This window comes from Gracilinanus agilis, chromosome 3 (genome assembly GCF_016433145.1).
Source record: "Gracilinanus agilis isolate LMUSP501 chromosome 3, AgileGrace, whole genome shotgun sequence".
Lineage (NCBI taxonomy): Eukaryota > Metazoa > Chordata > Mammalia > Didelphimorphia > Didelphidae > Gracilinanus > Gracilinanus agilis.
Window position 1 is genome coordinate 642,309,625 of NC_058132.1, and position 18,216 is coordinate 642,327,840.

Below are 18,216 nucleotides of genomic sequence, written 5' to 3' on the forward strand. Positions count from 1 at the left end.
CTCTCTCTCTCTCTCTCTCTCTCTCTCTCTCTCTCTCTCTCTCTCTCTCTCTCCATCTTTCTCTGGTAGTCTCAGTCATTATAACGACTGAATTTGTTTCATTTTATGGGGACATTCTTTCCATCTACATTGTGGCAGTCACAAGTCCAAGTATTTTCCTGGCCCTTCTTACTTCACTGGACATTAGTTCATCTAAGACAGTGATTCCCAAAGTGGGCACTACTGCCCCCTGGTGGGTGCTGCAGCAATGCAGGGAAGCGGTGATGGCCACAGGTGCATCTATCTTTCCTATTAATTGCTAGTAAAATTAAAAAAAATTAATTTCCAGGGGGCTAAGTAATATTTTTTCTGGAAAGGGGGCGGTAGGCCAAAAAAGTTTGGGAACCACTGATCTAAGATATCCCCCATGTTACTTTGTGCCCATTATATTCACTATTTCTTGTGGACCAATAATAGTCCATCATACTCAGGTACCACAATTTGCTTATCCCATTCCTTGCTCAATGGGCATCAACTCTGCTTCTAGTTATTTGCTATCTCCCAAAAAGGATTGCAATAAGTATTGAGGCATACTAGAGGCTCAGTGATTTGACCTCACTGGAGTCTTGTTAAGGAAGGGGTTCTCTGAATCAACGGGTATGGAGGCTTTAGGCACTTTCTTAACGGAATTCCAAGGGTGCTATGGATCCTCCCTTCTGCCAAGAAATCCAATCTCAATTGTAATAGGAGAATGTGTTAAAAAGTCATGGAAGCTAGGGGCAGCTGGGTAGCTCAGTGGATTGAGAGCCAGGCCTAGAGACAGGAGGTCCTAGGTTCAAATCCGGCCTCAGATGCTTCCCAGCTGTGTGACCCTGGGCAAGTCACTTGACCCCCCCATTGCCTACCCTTACCAATCTTCCACCTATGAGACAATACACCGAAGTTAAGGGTTTAAAAATTAAAAAAAAAAGTCATGGAAGCTGCCCATTACCAACATACAGACCTAACCTGGGCAGAATCACTTAAGCAGCTCCCAAGAGGAGGGGAGCATCTCTCAAGGCTTCCCTGGGGATAGCAGAACAGAGAGAGGGTACTTTGCCAAGTTTGGCATGGTGGGCCTGGCTTGATACTCACCCTTCTGAAATCTAGTGTATAGGTCAGATGGAATAGGATAGGAGTTTAACAAATAGTTTTGCCACCAGTGGGTAGATCTGTGACCTCCTCAATGCTGGTACTCCCTCCAAAGATACAGATTGTAACGTAGCTGTGCCAGTCCATCTTGGGTGACTTTTGCCCATGTCCTCCAATAAATTTGTCTCAAAGAGTCTATTTACCTACTGTATCACCATAAAGGAACAAGATGTCTATGTATGCTTCAATTGGGATGCATGAGACCATTTAGGACCTAGGAAAAAGCTGGCTTTCATGCATTATCCCTTTTTTTCCAGACTTGGTCTCTCTATCTTGCCTTGGCTAGAAGGAGAGCAGCCACTCATGGGCCTGATTGGCAGGAGAATTTTGATGTGCTGGTGTGCTCCTCTTTAGGCACTTGGGCAGCCTGGCACATCCCCCACCCTCTTCCCCATTCCAGGGGTCTCACTGTAGTAGGGATACCTAATTGGCTTTAGCCCAATCGCACCTCAGAACTCCTGGGCTCAAATCGCCCTCCAGTTCCAGCCTCCTCGGCAGCAGGGATTACAGCTGTGTATCTCCACACCTGGCTAATATTCCTTTTTTATAAACAACATCTCGAAAGGTGTTTCCAATGATCCAAATCCAAATTCAGTCACTTCATCAGATACTAAATGATTTGATGTTCTACTAAATTATAGGCTTCTCTCTCAGAGGCCTTGAAGTCTGTTCCAGAAGACACGCTCTCTCTGTATTTGGCTTTTTATACATACGTAGATCTTATATTTTAGCCAGAAGAGTTACCCAGAAGAGTGAGAGTTCCTCAACCTCTGGGTCACCCACTGTCTTCACTAACAGGCAAAGATGACCAGGCTCTTCCTCTGAATCACAAACTAGAAGGGGGCCTTGGAAGCATCCAGTGTAACCCATACCCCACCCCAGAGCAGGAATCCTCTTGACAGTCTACCTCTGGATCTTCACCAGTGGAAGAATGGAATCAATGTTTCTTCCTCTGTGGCATCTAACACAAGCTCATAGTCCACAGAGGACAATGGCCCTAAAGACAAGACGAAGACCTAAGCATTCAGCACATTCCCTGTGGCCATTCTCTCCAGTGATGCAGGCTGCAGCTCATCCATGGTTCCCTCTTATCTTGGGCAAGTCCTGTCCATGCCATCCCTTGGCACCATCCACAGGGGCTCTGCTCAACATGCCAGAAGCCCTCCTCCGGCTCTTGTCTCATCATCCCAGCTCTCTCTCTGTCCCCTCTCTCTCCCTGAGGACATCATTCATGTGGCTTTTACTGTATGTCTTTACAGGTAGCGTGTTCCAGCCTGTTCAGACCCGGCACTCTCATCACCACTGTCCTTAGGGGGGGCATCCCCAGCTTAAATTCTTCATAGGCTGGCATTCTATGACTTGGAGTCATGCAGCAGCACCCAAAGACAAATATTCATGTTCATGTTCAAAGGACAGCCCCCTAATTCAGGGTGATGCTCTGTATTCCAAAGAGGCCAAGTAGATCAGTCTTCTAGGAGGCCTGGTACTCCTGGGCATGAGCTCACCCTCAGACTGGTCCCATCCGTCTAACTCAATCCTGGCACCGAGGGGAATTTCAATATTGCAGAGAAATACTCTCCTTTGTCACACTATGAGAGGTGGGGCAGAATAGCAAAATGTTGAGCTTGTACTCAAGAAGATCCATGCTTACGTCCTGTATCAGACAGAGTTGCGTGACCTTAGACAAGTCACTCTGGGCCTCAGGGGAATTGGCCTTAATAGCCTCTGAAGTCCCTTCCAGACATAAATCGATGATCCTTTAAACATATGGTGGCTCAGCTTCCCAAGGCTGAATTATACCAGTAGGAACCCCAGCCCTCTCTTGGTGCCCCCCACCCACCTCCACCCAGTGTGCCCATGCTTTAGAAGACTAGCAGAGCTCAAAGCCAAGATCAAGAACTTGGGCCATCTGGCTATTCCTAATCAGGCATTTCTGGTCCTCAAGTTTCAGGGGTGATGCCTCCAGGAAAAGGGGGCTTGAGATTACCTGGGAACTCCCATCATTAGAAAGTCTGGGGTTTACAAAATGTTTTCCATATGAAAATCCATTTTATCAGATGTGGAAAATGAGGCTCACAGAGGGAGACGTGCTGAGAAAGCACCAAAGCTGCAACTCATGCCATTTCCATTGGCTCTTTCCATTATCTCACACCACCTCACTTCATATCAAAGGATTCCATCAGTTCTAAAGCTGGAAGAGATCATTTAGAAGGAAGCGTCCTTCCATGGAGGCCCAGAGGGGTGAAGGGACTCCCTCAGGGTCCCCCCAGGTGGTCAGTGACCGAGTCGGGCCCTTTGATGCCAAGGCCAGAGTTCTTTGCGTGGGGCCATCCTGAAAGAGGAACGTTGAGCACCCAGGGGGGACACCTGTAAAGAGAGGGGGCTGGGCTGTGGGACTAGTGAAATCCCCGTAGGGTGCTCTATTGGCAAGAGCAGAAGCAGGGAGTCCAAAGGCCCCGATTCTCTATGCACAAAGGCTCTCGCTGAGGCAGTTTGCCACAGAATATTCAGGTCGTGCCTTCTGACTTATAAAAACAACCCACCTTGAGACATTTCTGAAGGAGGACATGATTGGTGCTCGGCTCTTAAATGAAACATGGGCTGCTCGTGGGCCCTATTTACCTTGCGGACTTCGAGGGCCGCCTGGGGCTCACAGGGGCTAGAGACAAGCTCAGGCCATGTAACTAGGGAGAATCCAAAGCAGAATTAGAACAAGGCCGCTGGCACTCCAGACCGGTGGCCTCTGAACTTGAGCAAGGGACCTGGCATCAATGAATCCAAAGGAAGGAACCCAAATGGCACCCATCTACACCTCACTCATCAGCCGTCTAGAGCGCTATCAGAAAGGGCAACCTGTAACCAAGCCATAACATGTCATGAACATACATGTAACACGAGAAAAGCCATACAAAGTAGCTGCCTCAAAACTGTGACCAATTTAGCAAGCCAGTTGCTTGGGAAAGGAAGTCGAAACCCCAGGAGCCCTGCTCAGAGGCCCTGAAAGGCAAGCCAGGGCTATAATTAGGTGAGTTTGCAAACCGTGCCAGCTGAGCCAGGAGCCGGCTTATTTGGAGGTGCAGTCAGAGGGGACCCTCCCAGAAGGGAGATCTTTGACAGGTGCCCGGAAGATTTCCTGGCCACGACCTACTCCATATTTCCCTGCCTCTCCCAAAATAGAGCAGCACCAAATCCCTCTTTAGAATCTCACTTCTTTGACTGAGCACAGTGTAGAAGAAAGAGCTGGATGGCAACTCCACTGTCAGTTACTAGTTGGATGGACACGGGCAAATCTGGGGCTCTTCACCTGCTGGAGGATGATCCCTGCAGCTTCCCTGACTCCCAGGGTTCTTGTGAAGGTCAAATGGACTGATGAACGTGAAATGCTTTGCTGAAAAACGTCGGCTTATTATTATTGTGCTTGTTGCCAATTTGATGCTCTCCAGCCTTCCTCTCAGAATGCCCACAAGGTGCGGCAGGGCTGATCTGTTAGCTAACATGACGTCCTCAGGCCTCGCTTGCCTCCTGGCAGATATCTTGGATCAGAGTCCAAAGGGCCTGGGGTTTGGATTGGGGTGGAGGAGAGAGGTGACCTTTTGAAGCATGGACCAAAGCCCCTGGGAGGCAGGCTCGGGTGCTGAGGCCGAGGGGGTGGGGAATGGCTCTATGGGGGTTGGGAGAGCTCAAAAAGCACAGAAGGGGGACATGGAAAGGCACTGAGGACAAGTTTTTACACTGTCCTGTCCTGGCTGGGGCACCCAGCCCTCTCCCCTTTGGTGCTTAGAGGATGGAGTTAGGGAGACGTCGTTGGGGACCACGGCCTCCGATATAGCCTGGCTGTGGGATCAGATGCTCCAGCCCAGAGGCATCCAACATGGCTGGCCTGCACCGCATTAATGTGAAATTGGGAAACGAACAGAATCAATCAAAATCTGCTAGAGCCTCGCACATGTTTAGGGGTGGCTTTCTAAGGCAGTGTGTGGCCTCAGGGGCCCTTGTGAGCGATTCCACGGTCCGTTTCTCTTGGGGTACAATGCCCCAGTCCCAGATTCCTCATTAGGATGATGAGCTGGTTAGATGGCAGCAACCTGCCTGGGTGGAGGAAACTTCCTCTCCAGGAGGTTCTTTATGCTGAAGAAATCAGCTTGTCTAGTGGGCTATTTTGAAAGGAATTCTCATAATAACTGACATTTCTTTAGTATTTTGAGGCATGTGAAAAAATTAGGGACATTCAGTCTGGAGAAGAGAAAACTTAAGGGGGACAGTGATGGTCGGAGGATGGAGATTTTAGGCCAGTTTTGCTTGTCTCCAAAGGCCAGAACTAGAAGCAAAGGATGGAAGAACAAGCCAGTGCCCATGGAGTCACAGGCCTGTATACAAATCCTTCTTCTGGCACTGCATCTTGGACAAGTCATCTAACCTCCACAGGCTCCTCATCTGAAGAAAGCAGGAGCTGGATTCAAGGACTGCCTAGATCTCTTCCAGCCTGGGATGGATAGGCCTATAAGGAGGCCCACTGAGAGTTGAAATGGAAAGGAGTGTCTGTGGAGGAGGGGTTCATTTCCCTTCCCTGTAGTGATTATGTCAGAGGTGGGACTTGAACCCAACTATCTCCTGATTCCCAGGCTACCACATCTCCTTCACCAGATCAAGAAGTTTGGCCTTGAAGAAACCTTTGAGTCAGCCAGCAAGTGGGAAGGCACTTTGGGTCTTGGGGATGGGCCCCTCCCGCCATGGGGAGAGAAAAAGCTCCTAGAACTGGCTTCACAATGGGAAGGGGACGATGGCTCAAAATGGCGGACCTCCCTCCCAAACTGTGCTTTGGTCTTTTAGGCTTAAGAGTTTGGGGGGTTGAAGCGACCTACGGGGTAGAGAGCTCATCTAAAAGCCTAGTGATTTCTGGAGAGCTTGGCCATCTTTCACTGTTAACTATCTATTGCCCGCCTTTCCAAGAGTCGCCACTCAAGGAGCTGGCTTCCTCTCAGACCATCAGGTCCTGATGTAATAAATACAAAGAAACCACCTTTGGGAAAAGAAAATAGTCTCTTATGATTAAACCTCCAATGTTGCCTTGGTTGAGAAGCCCCCTCCCTCTCCCCACCGCAGACCCACAACCCTTCAGCACAAGGTGACAGCAACACTCCGCAACATGGAAACTGGGCAAGGGAAACACAGCCAGGGTGTAGCTGAGTCCCTGGGTTTGGGGGCATCAATGACATAGTGAAAATGAGGTTTAATTCATTCCCTGGCTGGCTATTTTCTCACAATTGCATTAGTTCTAAGATTTCTCCAATAAATTGTTAATAGTGTTTTTGCCTTTGTTTGCTCGGAAACAAGCCAAGGAGTGAGAAGGCGTTGGCAGCAGCGGTTACAATCCCAATGGCACCAATCGCTCGGTTGGCCTGTAAGGAAAGAAAGCGAAAGGAAAAGGTCTCTTTTGGAAGAGGAGCCCAGTGGTCCTCCCAGTGGCCACTTGATCCTCCACCACCCCCACTTCTTGTTCCTCCAGCCCCTCCACCACTCCTTGCTCCAGACAGAGTTTTCTCTACTGTGGGCTTCCTGCCTCTGGAAAGATGATGAAATTGTTCTGAATCCCCCAAGGGAGAACTTGAAGGCCAGTGAATTCCCAGGGATGAACTCACACAAAGTGGTGTGGTGGGTCAGCTCTTAAGGCTGGGTCCACCTAGAGGAAAATATCTTGACACATTCCATTTACTAACTAGGAGGAACCTTGGGGAGGGAGAGAGGGAGTGTCTTAGAGCAGCGGTTCCCAAACCTCTGTCCAGAAAAAAATATTCCTTAGCCCCCTGGAAATTATTCTTTTTTTTAATTTTATAGCAATTAATAGGAAAGATAAATGCACTTGTGGCCATCACCGCTCCCCTGGATCGCTACAGCACCCACCAGGGGGCGGTGGTGCCCACTTTGGGAATCAATGTCTTAGAGTAAAGGAATTCAGGCACAAGACTGGGTGTATTCACTCTTGAGGCCATGTCATGTAGGTCCAAATTCCTTTTTAATTTCATAAAAAATCAATATTGGGATCAGCTAGGCAGCAGAGTGGAGAGAGTGCTGGACCTGGAGTCAGGAGGACCTCAGATACTTCCTGTGTGTGTGACCCTGGACAAGTCACTTAACCCCCATTGCCCCGCCCTTGCTGCTCTCCTCTCTTAGAACTAAGAATAAAAGGGTTTTTATAGAAATGTTTAAGCATCAGTATTGGTGCTTGCTATCCTGTCAAGTTAACTTCTCATGTAGACAACCCAAAATGAACCATTCTGGCTCTCTCTCTCTCTCTCTCTCTCTCTCTCTCTCTCTCTCTCTCTCTCTCTCTCCTCCCCCCCCTCTCCAAAGAAGTCAGCCATCTCTATCCTTAAGGGCAATTCTCCAGCAATCTCATCACCATATAGATAACTAAATGTTACAGTGGTAAGAAATCTGGAAGACCTGAGATCAATCCTGTCTCAGACCCTTATTTAGTTGTGAGACTCCTTAGTGAGTCATTTAATTTCTCCCAAACTCTGTTTGCTCATCTGTAAAATGGGGACAGTAATAGCACCTTTCCTTGAGGAGTGGTTGGGAAGATCGAATGAGATATTGTCAAGTATGCTGCCAACCTTAAAGAGCCAAGGAACTGGGAGTCGTTGTTGTTGTCAAATATCAGAGCCCTCCAAAGGATTCAAATCTTGCTAGCTGGGGGGCTTTGTGAAAGTCCACAATGAACTTTCCTGAACCAGTTTCCTCACTTGCAAACAGAGACTATCAGAGCATCATTGCAAGGTTCGATTAGCTAATGGGCTTCCAAAGTCCTCAGCAGAGCTTTGAACCCTACAACCACCAGGTATCCTGCCAGGGGATGGTGGCCGTAAGTTCGAAGAGGAGGAGGAGGAGATCGTCTGCATGAGCAATGATGTGGCGGGAGCCATAAGGGCGTGCTCATTCCCATGGAGTCAAAGGGAGAGAGAAAGCTCTGGGAAATGGTGGAGTAAATGGTGTTCTCACCGACGACAAAAGCAGCGAAGTCTAGAAATGGGAGTAGGTAGGGCTGGGGCAAAGACTGGGGTTGTAGGTGCTGCCTGTGGGAGATGGGGGGGGGCATACCCTGTGAGCTGGTGCCCCCGAGGGCTTGGAGCTTAGAAGAGAGGTCAGGACTGGACTTGTAGGTTGGGGAACTGCCTGCCCAAAACCGTGGTGGAAAGGTTCTAGATCTAGGGCTGGAAGGGACTTCTGGGAAGACCTCTCGCAGTCTCCTTGTTTTGCAGAGCTCAGAGAAGGCAAGTCACTATAGGAAAGGCAGATGTGAGTTCACTGCTGGCTCTGGAGCCAAGCAGTGCGCTTGCTTTCTCCGGCTCAGCTCTGGGGCTTTCCCCGAAGGCATTTGGCACTTCCTCTCCCCATAAAGGTATCCAGCCTTTGAAGCAGATAAGTCAAAGCTCCGGAGGGGCGGCGAGGGAGCGGTTCCGAGAGGAGAGAGTTACCTGCTCCGAAATTCCTTCTCCATATCGGAGCAAAGTCACGAAGTGTTCGCAGTTGTTGACCAACAGGTCGTAGGACACCTCCTGGCCAATGAGGAATTCCGACAGGCGGATGATCTCGTCCAGCGGCAGAGGAGGGTACACGTCATCGTATTTGTTATTGATCCTGTAAGTGTCGTTGCCCACCACATCCTTCAAGAGCTGCATTCTCACCAAGGCCTTTTTGCTGAATACGGACTTGGCGCTTGTAAATGGAACCGGGGAGCTGTCGTCTGGAAGGGAGATTTCCCAAAGGTAGAGGTCAGTCGCTTCTGAGGGGCAGGGACCCTAGGACAAGGCAGGCTGGGATCTTCCCGCCTCCCTCTGCTTTCACCTGCCACTGGGGGAGTTAAAAAGACCCCTGCTTACACTTCTTACTCTTCCACTACTGCAGAGCTGAGGAAATTCTCTCTGTCTCTCTCTCTGCCTCTCTCTTTCTGTCTTTTTGTCTCTCTGTCTCTCTCCCCCCTCTCTCCCTCTCTCTCTCTCTGTCTCTCTCTCTGTCTCTCTCTCTCTCTTTCTGTCTCTCCCTCTCTCTCTTTCTGGCTCTTTGTCTCTCTGTCTCTCTCTCTCTCTGTCTCTCTGTCTTTCTGTCTCTCCCTCTCTTCTCTTTCTGTCTCTTTGTCTCTCTGTCTCTCTCTCCCCCCCTCTCTCCCTCTCTCTCTCTCTTTCTGTCTGTCTGTCTCTCTCTCTCTCTGTCTCTCTCTCTCTCTCTCTCTCTCACACACACACACATGCTCACTCACTCACTCCTTTCAGGGTAGTTACAAAATGCCTGGCACCTAGTAGGCACTTTATAAATATCCTTGAAATCCATTTATGTTATTGGATACCCCCCCCCCCCTTGCTCTCAGAATATAGGTCCTAGTGATCCTTGGGCATCGGCCCATCCAGGAGAGCCCGGTCCTTATGTAAGGCACTCAGGATCATCAGTAGAAAAAAACACCCAACCAGATCTAATTCACAGCAGAATTATTTGTAAATAAGGAAAAAGAAGATGCTATCAGCAACAACAAGCCAGAGCACATTCATGTAATGCAATCCTCTGATGCAGCAAAGACTGACAGAAATGAGGGATGCCAAAGGAATTCGGGAAGGACATCTGTGAAACAAAGCTGGGAGAAAAACCAAAGCAGAAGAGCTGAGCACCCACACACAAAGCTGAGGGACAGGAGAGAGGAAGAATGGACAAACGAGGTCTGAGAAAGGCCCTGACGAATTGCTGGGCCATTAGAGATGCTTCTTAGGAATTTAAGTCTAAGTAGTTGCAAAGTAAGCTTGAGTAGGCAAGTGACGTTCAATATTAAGTTAATGATAAATTCGTAACAACATAATAATGAGGTTCATAATAAACAATTTTAAAAGGAAGCAAATGCTTAGCACCCCTATTTATTGTTTTTCCTTTTTCAATGCACCTTCTTCAATTCTGGCTATTTCAAGAGAAACTTCATGTGGGAGGTAATGGAATGACTTCCCATTATACTAGGAAAAGCACACATAAAGATATGTATTCGGGAGGCAGTGAGGTATGGTGGAAAGAGTGCTGGATCTGGTTAAAGTCAAAGGACTTGAGTTCCAATCATAATTTTTGCCATTGACTGCCTTTGTAACCTGAGGAAAGTCATGTAACTTTTCTGTGCCTCAATTTCTTCATCTGTAAAATGAGAAGATTGATCTATTTCAGGGGTCGGCAACATATGGCTCTCGAGCCATGAAGTCCATTTTTTTTCAGGTGCTGTTACAGGAGCGGCACTGTGAGCACTGGACGGCTCTCACGAAATGACATTTTAAAAAATGGGGCATTTATGGCTCTCAAGGCCAAAAAGGTTGCCGACCCCTGATCTAGTTGATATCTAAGGTCTATTTTATCTCCAAAGTCATAATCCTGTACTATGAAACTCAAGGGAAATAAATAATTAGCTGAGTTAGTTGTGGTATGTGAATATAATAGACAAATACTGCCCTGAAAGACATAATGACTGATGAATACAGAGAATCATGGAAAGCTTTGCATGAACTGATGCTAAGTGAATTAAGAAGAACCAGAAAAAGCAACATATGTAATGATGGCAATATAAATGGAAAGAGCCACAGCAATGTAATCAAAATGGAACGCTGTGAAATTACAACAAAGAAGTTGGACTCCAAAAAAGCATGAGAAGACATCTTGCTCCTGTTTCTTTGCAGAGGTGGAGAGCCTTGAGGTTGCGATAATTCATATAACATGAGAGTTTTGGGTTTTGTCCTGTTGGTTCATTTCGGTGATCTTCCCCCCCCTCTTATTCTAAGGATGATTCTCTGAGTCAAGGCAAGGGGGACAGACACAACGGGAAAGGTAGGTATTAGAAAAACAAAAGCTATCAGTGAAAACATTTTGTAAAAAGAAAGAACTGGGTTGAGCTCTTACCTGTTGGGGCCATGTTGATGACGTAGCCATCACCTAGATATAAAGTCCAGTGCTGGTAGCCTGGACGAAAGACTTCAATCAGGTCCCCGGGCTGAGGATTCCCAGGGTAATATGTACCAAAGTCATCATTTGATGCCATCTGTGAGGACAAATCTAGAGTTTATCCTTGGAAATACCCTTAAAAGGGAATTTATCCAAGGGAAAGGGTGGCCGTCAGCCCTCTAAGGCCATGGTCCCTGGCACTCCTTATTCACAGTGGTGTCCCAAGCCTCTGCTTATGCTAGCCTTCCTTTCTCTAAGAAGGGATTTCTGGGCAGAATGCTCACTCAGTCCCTAGGCTTGCTGCTTGTACATTTTGGAACACAGATAATGGGGCATTTGTAGGGCTAAAATCTGAAATTAATTTCTTCCTTCCTGATGATCCTCTCACTGTTAATATCAAGCATGACAGAAAATGAGGGGATGTATGCTGGCCTGGAGGGTGTGCAGAATACAAATTCTGGTGAGGTGAGCTCCCAGGAGAGGGGGAAATACTACAGAGAGCATCCAATGTTGTGGATAACATTGTGCTGGAGATATCAAGTCTCAGAACGCTAAGGGACTCTGGAGCAATACCTACAACCTCTCAAAAGAGAATCAGCCTACCCATCCACCACCCAGGACAATCTAAATAGATGAGGAATTCCTTATCATCCCATCTGTGGCCTGCAGCTCAATAGGCGACCCACTGTCTAATAATCACACACCTGCGATAGTTCCTGAAGATGGACAATGACCAGGGCCCAGAATTGAAAAGAGGGAGGAAAGAGAACTAGATTGTATTTAATCGCAAGCCTTTGAATGACTGCAAGCTGCTAACACATACCCTCATCCCCCCCTAAATATATCCAAAACAGAACCAAACAACCCTACCACAACAACCACACATCGTTTTATTAAAAATGTTCTCCTAAGGCTCCTTTTGCGTGCAGTGCATGTTGGAAGAATGCAGTCTGCTCCTCCTCACCCCCCGTCCCCATTAAAAAAAAATCAAAATTGTAGTTGACCCAAAGAGCAGATGAAAATCCGTATGATGAAAGGATGCTGGTGACTGGCAGTGAAACGAGGCATTATTGGGGAAGTCAAACTATGTGTTTGTAGATCTTGAGTGTTGTTGGCCCACCTCTAAAACTCTTCATCCTTTTCTTGATGCTATGTGGCTAATGTAACCTGAACTCCAAGCCCTTTGGTGTGGGATGCTCTCCTCATGGGTGGAGATCAATGCCCTGCATCTATGGAAGGGGTCAGGGTAGCCTTGATGAGAATGAGGGAGGATTCTTTTGACTTTCAGCATCAAGGGAGCTGGGCGATGCTAACTTTTCTTCAGATCACTGAGGGGAAACAAAAATTCTGGCAAGAATTCATCATGAGAGAAGCTGGCAAGCTCATCCTTACTCAGCTTGTTACACTTGAGGTTGGGTGGAATTTTTTCCTCTTTGGATGAGATCCGGGACTTTCTTTTATGCTTTTTTTTAAACCCTTAACTTCTGTGTATTGGCTCCTTGGTGGAAGAATGGTAAGGGTGGGCAATGGGGGTCAAGTGACTTGCCCAGGGTCACACGGCTGGGAAGTGTCTGAGGCCGGATTTGAATCCAGGACCTCCCATCTCTAGGCCTGACTCTCAATCCACTGAGCTACCCAGCTTCCTCTTTCTTTTATGTTTTAACATCCAAAGAGAGATCTTCAGTCAGTATGTGTGTGTGTGTGTGTGTGTGTGTGTGTGTGTGTGTGTGTGTGTGTGTGTAAATATACATTTACTTTCTATGATTCATTTCGCTATATAGACTTGGGTAAATGGACTTCTTCACTCTTTGCTATGTATTTTCATTATGGGAACTGGTATTTGGTAGGAAAGATTTTGGATATAAACCCTGGAGTCCCTCCCTTTAACTCATCAGTGCATAGCATTTAGGTATTTAGCTTGAACCTAGAAAACTTGCTCCCCTGGAATACCAGAACTTAAGGAAGCAGATTCATATAATTCTAGCAATGTCTATTTTCTCTGAGGAATACAGTTTTAGTCCTAGAGTTAACTACAATGCCAAGGTCTGGTCTCAGAGGTACAGACATGTCTGTGGCCTTGTTCTTTGGTTTGATCGCCTGGAGAGGAAGGCCTTTGTCTAAGGCTTTGGCCTTGGAAGTGAGGAGCCTGGTTATTCCAGAGGCAAAGGCCTTACATCTTAGGCTCTAATCCTTAGCTGCGTCTATCCAGGATGAGGCGTTCTGGAGAGCACTCAGATGTCTCAATGCCTCTTCACAGGGAGACTGGAACAGATCTCTTTCCCTACCCCCTTTCTCCAAGGGGAACTTTGATTCCTGCCAGAGGAGGAGCAGGGGGGTAAGACCAGAAGCTGTCCACTCTGTTCTCCCCAATCTAAAGAGCAGAGGAAGCTGGACTCACAGAGAACTTAGGCTATTTCCCAAAGTGATACAGGTAAGAAGCAGTAGATTCAGAATTCTAACCCAGGCATCCCCCCCCCTTCCCACCCCCCCTTAGGAACTGGGAAACCTTGAACTAGTCATTGAACTTCTCTTTGCCTCAGTTTTCTCTTCTTTAAAATAAACACTTGATGACTTTTAAGGTCTTTTCTAGCTTGAAATTGGAGCCCCTGATACTTAAATTTAGATCTTCCTATTCCTCCTTTGTTCTTTCTAATATCCCATGGTCCCTCCTCCTCATTCTTTTTTTTTTAAAATTTAAACCTTATCTTCTATCTTAGAATCAATACTATAGGCCAAAGGCTGGCTAAACATTGGGAGTTATGTGACTTGCCCAGAGTCACACAGCCAAGAAGTGTCTGAGTCCACATTTGAACCCAGGGTGGCTCCTGTCTCTGGGCCTAGCTCTCAAACCACTAAGCTGGCCCTCTCTACCTCATTCTCTTATGAATTAAAATAGTTTCAGTTTCTGACTTATGGTCCATTAGAACTTCAGAACTGCAGAATGGTAGAGCTGGAAGGGGCATTAGAAGTGACCTAGCCCAATCCTCCAGCCCTATTTTAGGATAAGGAATGTAAATCTTGGAAGGGGAAAAGAATTTGTCACGGGTCACCCAGCTAGTCTGTGTCAGAGTCAGGATCTAAATAGCAGTCTCTCCTGTCCCAACTCCAGCAGTCTTTCTATGGTGCCTCTCAAAGAAAGTCACAGAAGAAACATTTGCACATGAAAATATTTGTTCAACGGAATGACTGAATAGAGAGAGGAAGGGAAGAATGGATTTAGAATAATTGAATTTTAGAAGTAAAATCACGAGCAATTCCTCTCAAGTGACAGAATTTAGTCAGAAGCTTAAGAGATTATGTAGTTCAATCCTCCTCAGTTTTTAGATAAGAGAGCTGGGCCCAGAGGAGTTGGGTTAAGGTTAGAGTTGGTCTTGCCCAAGGACACACAATTAATTCGTCCTTATTTCTCACTGGTTCCTCTCCATCCAAACTCCAAGCTTATCTCTTGGACCCCCCCCCTGTTTCTCTGATATCTTTTGAAGATGAAGCTGGAGAGCAAAGCGATTGATCGTGCTAGATGTGGTATCAGTGGGGCGCCCAAGACAAGAGGAGGAGATCATATATTGTCAGGATATAAGACCAGCTAATCAATACCAGAACCAAGTCTTGTTTGGCCGAGAGAAGACAGATCAGACATATCCAACTGGACGTCCTGGATTTATCTCAAAACTCATCAAATCCCAAACAAAACATCTCTCCATGCAAATCATCCCCTCTGCCTCTGTTGAGGGCACCACCTTCCACTCACCCAAGCTGGCAATCTAGGATCTATCCTTAACTCTTCCCACTCCCTCAGCCAACACGTCGGTGTTGCAGAATAGTACCAAAGCTCTCCTCTGTGTCTCATTCTCTTTACTCAGTCTTCTCTCTGGAGCAGATGCTCACTCCCTCTCACCCAGACTTTTCCAATAGTCTCTTCAAATCTATAGCTGGATATCTAGGGAGCAATGAATTCATCCACTTAACTATGGCTAGTCTGTTAGGGGAGATAAGATACACAGGGGTGTGTGTGCTCTTTCCCCTCACCGAAGGTGAGCTCTTTAAGTAGGGATGGCCTGCTATCCCTAGCACTTAGCACAGAGCCTGACACAAAGTGGGTGCTTCATAAATGCATGTGGACTAATGGACATACCAGCCACCTTCAAGAACCTGAAGGGCTGTTATATGAAGGAGGGATTAGACTTGTTCTGATTGTCTTTGCACTAGCATATGAGAGGAAGTCACAAAAGCCCAGGAGAATCTTGCCCCTGAGGATTCAGAGCTTTCTGGAAGGGAAATGGGCCATTTGGGTGGTATGTGGTAGCCAAGGTTCTCTGACAAGCTAGATGGCTTCTAAGTCCTTTCCAACTGGGTGCGTCTTATACCTTGGATGCCTGAGAGCACACCCCTGTCCCATGGATCCATGACTATCATCAGTGTCTTCATAATACCTGATGGGGGGTGACTACTGAACCAGGGGCTTAAACTTTTCTCCCCCAGGCCCCCATTGTCCCTTTCATAGAATTCTCCAGGGGAGTGAATGTCTGGAGGGGACAGCATAAAGAACCAACACATTGGCTAAACTGCTCCTGGGCAACCCAGAGGAGACCTTAATACTGAAAGATGCCTCCTTCCTCCCACCTGCTGCAAATGATGGGTCCGTTCCTAGTGGAAATCTGGGAAGGTGACAGGTCTGCTTAGAAGAGTGTGGGGAATCTGGGAATCTCTGCTCCTTTCCTCCACAAGAACCATGACTCAAGGGAACCAACTGTATTGAGGTGTTATTTGGAGATCAGAGATTTGTAAGTGAGTGGAGCAGAAGGGTCTTCTAGTGATCCTCCCTCCTGATTTTTAAGGTGAGGAAACTGAGGCTATTTCGTCAGTATAAGGAATTGGGTGGGGAGATGCCCTTCTCCAGCGGGCAAAACACATGTGTCTGGAGATAAGTCTTAAGAAGCTGGTGAAGCTCAGCAATCTTAAGAAGCTGTGTGCTCAAAGTCACACACCTAGTAAGTAGTAGACAGAGAGGAGACTTGAATCCAGATCTTTCTCCCAGAACTATAGCCACTACTACCATGTGGCACCAGACTAGATCCTACCTTCAGCAAAGAATGTTGAGTAATTGCCTTCATCCTAGCCATGAGTCTCCTCTTGCCTTTCTCTAAGCACCAGGTTTAATTCTCTGATGGCAAATCACCACAGAATCAGTGGGAGAAAGCAGGCAGCAGTGAGCAGAGTGGCTTGCCAAGGTCATTAAAATGTCTGTTTAAAGAGAGGGACTTCACAATTTGTTTGACAAGCTGACATAACAAAGGGAGCAATAAATCCAATCTGGAATCTGGAGGGGAAAGAGCCTTCCTGTTTACAGCCCAAGGACAGCCCCGGGGACCCTGCAAAAGAGAATCCCTTCCCTGCCACGAATAGAGGCAAGCTGACTAATTGGTTCTGAAGTCCATGGCCTTCCTTAGTTACAGTAAGACCAGTCCAACCTGACCCACGAGGGGGTGGGGCGGGATGGGGTGGAAGGAAGGTGCTAGACCTGCTTCTCCGCACTTCGTGGCAATACCTCCAACCCTTAGGGTTCCCACTGGCCCCTCTAGGCCTCCCCATACCCTCTATCCCAGATGGGCCTCTATCCCAGGTGGGCGGATTCCTAGATTAGCACCGCCATCCTCAATCAAAGCAACAGGAGGGGCTAAAACAGCGAAGCAAAGCGCTGCACTTGGCCCTCATGAACACCTGGTGGGGAATCCCACCTCTGGCACTTGGCTGCCCTGTTACCCTGGGCCAGTGGCTTGATTCAGCTCTGTCTCCTCCTCATCTGTAACTGGGGACTAAGCACTGCACGCATTCCCTGGCTCTTATGGGGCTGCAGAGCTAAAGAGAGATGTGGCACCTCTCCGCGTCCTGGCATGGGCACAGGAGATTATCTGCCTCTGCTTATTGTGGCACCCTGCCCCCTGTCCCAGGGAGCCTCTGCCTGTGCCCTCTGGCTGCCCAGGGAGTCCAGAATAAGTCCTGATCGTCCTGTGCCCCCAGGGTGGAGCTCCCAGCTTCCAGTAGACCAGGCAGAGCGAGGGGAAACCTGGCTGCTTCCTTCTCTGGCCGGGCTAAGGGCGCGGGGGGACCCCTGAGAGCATCGGCTTTTGGCAGTCCTGGGCAGCAGCCTAGTCCCGGGCTCGAGCGAAGGGGCCAAGGGACCGGGCGGAGCCAAGGCTGAGGCGGGGCAGGTTGGAAGAGGAGGAGTAGGAGGAGGAGCCGGCCCTACCTGCAGCGCCCCGGGGCCCCGTACACCCAGGGGCACCCCTGATCCCTGCCCAGCACGTCCTTCCGCAGGCCGCAGTTGCTGCATGGGCGGGGCCCAGCACAAAAAGGAGGCGGAGCCCGAGCCCCAAGCTGGGTAGCAGCACCTTGTGCTGGACAGCGCCTCCCACAGCCTGCCGCACTCCTAGCCTCTGGCTGGCGGCAGCTGCCAGGCAAGCCTTGGGCACACGCCGGAGGCCGCCATCCCACCAGCCCCAAGCACGCAGCCCGCTAGAGTGGCCTTGCCTACCATCTCCCTTCCCTGGAGCTGTGAGGGGCAACAGGGGAGATATTCCAGCTGGGCCTCGTAGGAGGAGGAAGAGGAGGTCAGGGCCAAGACCAAGATTTCCCTATAAGGAAGCTTGCTAAGCTGCAAGCCTACTGCTGGGGATCTTCACCAAGTCCCTGGGAATAGCTGCCCTGGAGGAGCTCCGGAGACCTAGGGAGGGACAGCTGCAGGCTTTGTGCCAGGGGCCCAGGAGGCTTGAAGCCCAAGATCTGGCCCTGGAGCTGCCCTTTGCCAGCCTCCCCAGGATCTTCTGGGGGAAGAGGAACAGAAGGCCTGGCACCTGGCTCCAGGTCCCTCCTCCAGTCCCTCTCCCAGGTCTCTACCTGTTCTTGTGATTTCAGTGGCGCTCCTTCAAGTGTCCCAATCCGTTGTGTTGTGGAGTGGGCCCCTACCACCTGCCAGCAGGCCTCCTTCACCTTTCCCTGTTCCCTGGAAGAGAGAGGTGGCTCTAGATGGAAGTATACAGACCTCGAGGGCAGCCTGCCAGGCTTGATTAGCCTCAGTTAGAAAGGCTT

General features: G+C 48.5%; 1 protein-coding gene across 2 annotated transcripts; it reads right to left on the reverse strand.

The window, feature by feature from the left end:
* Nucleotides 1-6,186: 6,186 nt before the first annotated feature.
* Nucleotides 6,187-17,437, reverse strand: PLAAT1 (phospholipase A and acyltransferase 1). Of its 2 annotated transcripts, none has more exons than XM_044667651.1 (4): nucleotides 17,378-17,437; nucleotides 11,089-11,227; nucleotides 8,646-8,914; nucleotides 6,187-6,569 (listed from the first exon to the last, which is right to left on the reverse strand). In XM_044667651.1, exons 2-4 carry the CDS (start codon nucleotides 11,225-11,227, stop codon nucleotides 6,468-6,470), a joined length of 510 nt encoding a protein of 169 aa, XP_044523586.1. In that variant the 5' UTR covers nucleotides 17,378-17,437; the 3' UTR covers nucleotides 6,187-6,467. The 2 variants fall into 2 exon arrangements, with proteins under 2 accessions (XP_044523586.1, XP_044523585.1); XM_044667650.1 differs by lacking the exon at nucleotides 17,378-17,437 and adding an exon at nucleotides 16,209-16,269.
* Nucleotides 17,438-18,216: the final 779 nt, after the last annotated feature.

Excerpts from the sequence above, each read along its gene's own strand:
- PLAAT1 (XM_044667650.1), bottom strand. The coding sequence starts at position 16,250 with ATGGCTAGGATGAAGGCAATTACTCAACATTCTTTGCTGAAG. Across the intron at positions 11,228-16,208 it reads CTCAACATTCTTTGCTGAAG|ATGGCATCAAATGATGACTT; the intron begins GTAGGATCTAGT and ends TTGTCCTCACAG. Across the intron at positions 6,570-8,645 it reads GAGAAGGAATTTCGGAGCAG|GCCAACCGAGCGATTGGTGC; the intron begins GTAACTCTCTCC and ends CTTTCCTTACAG.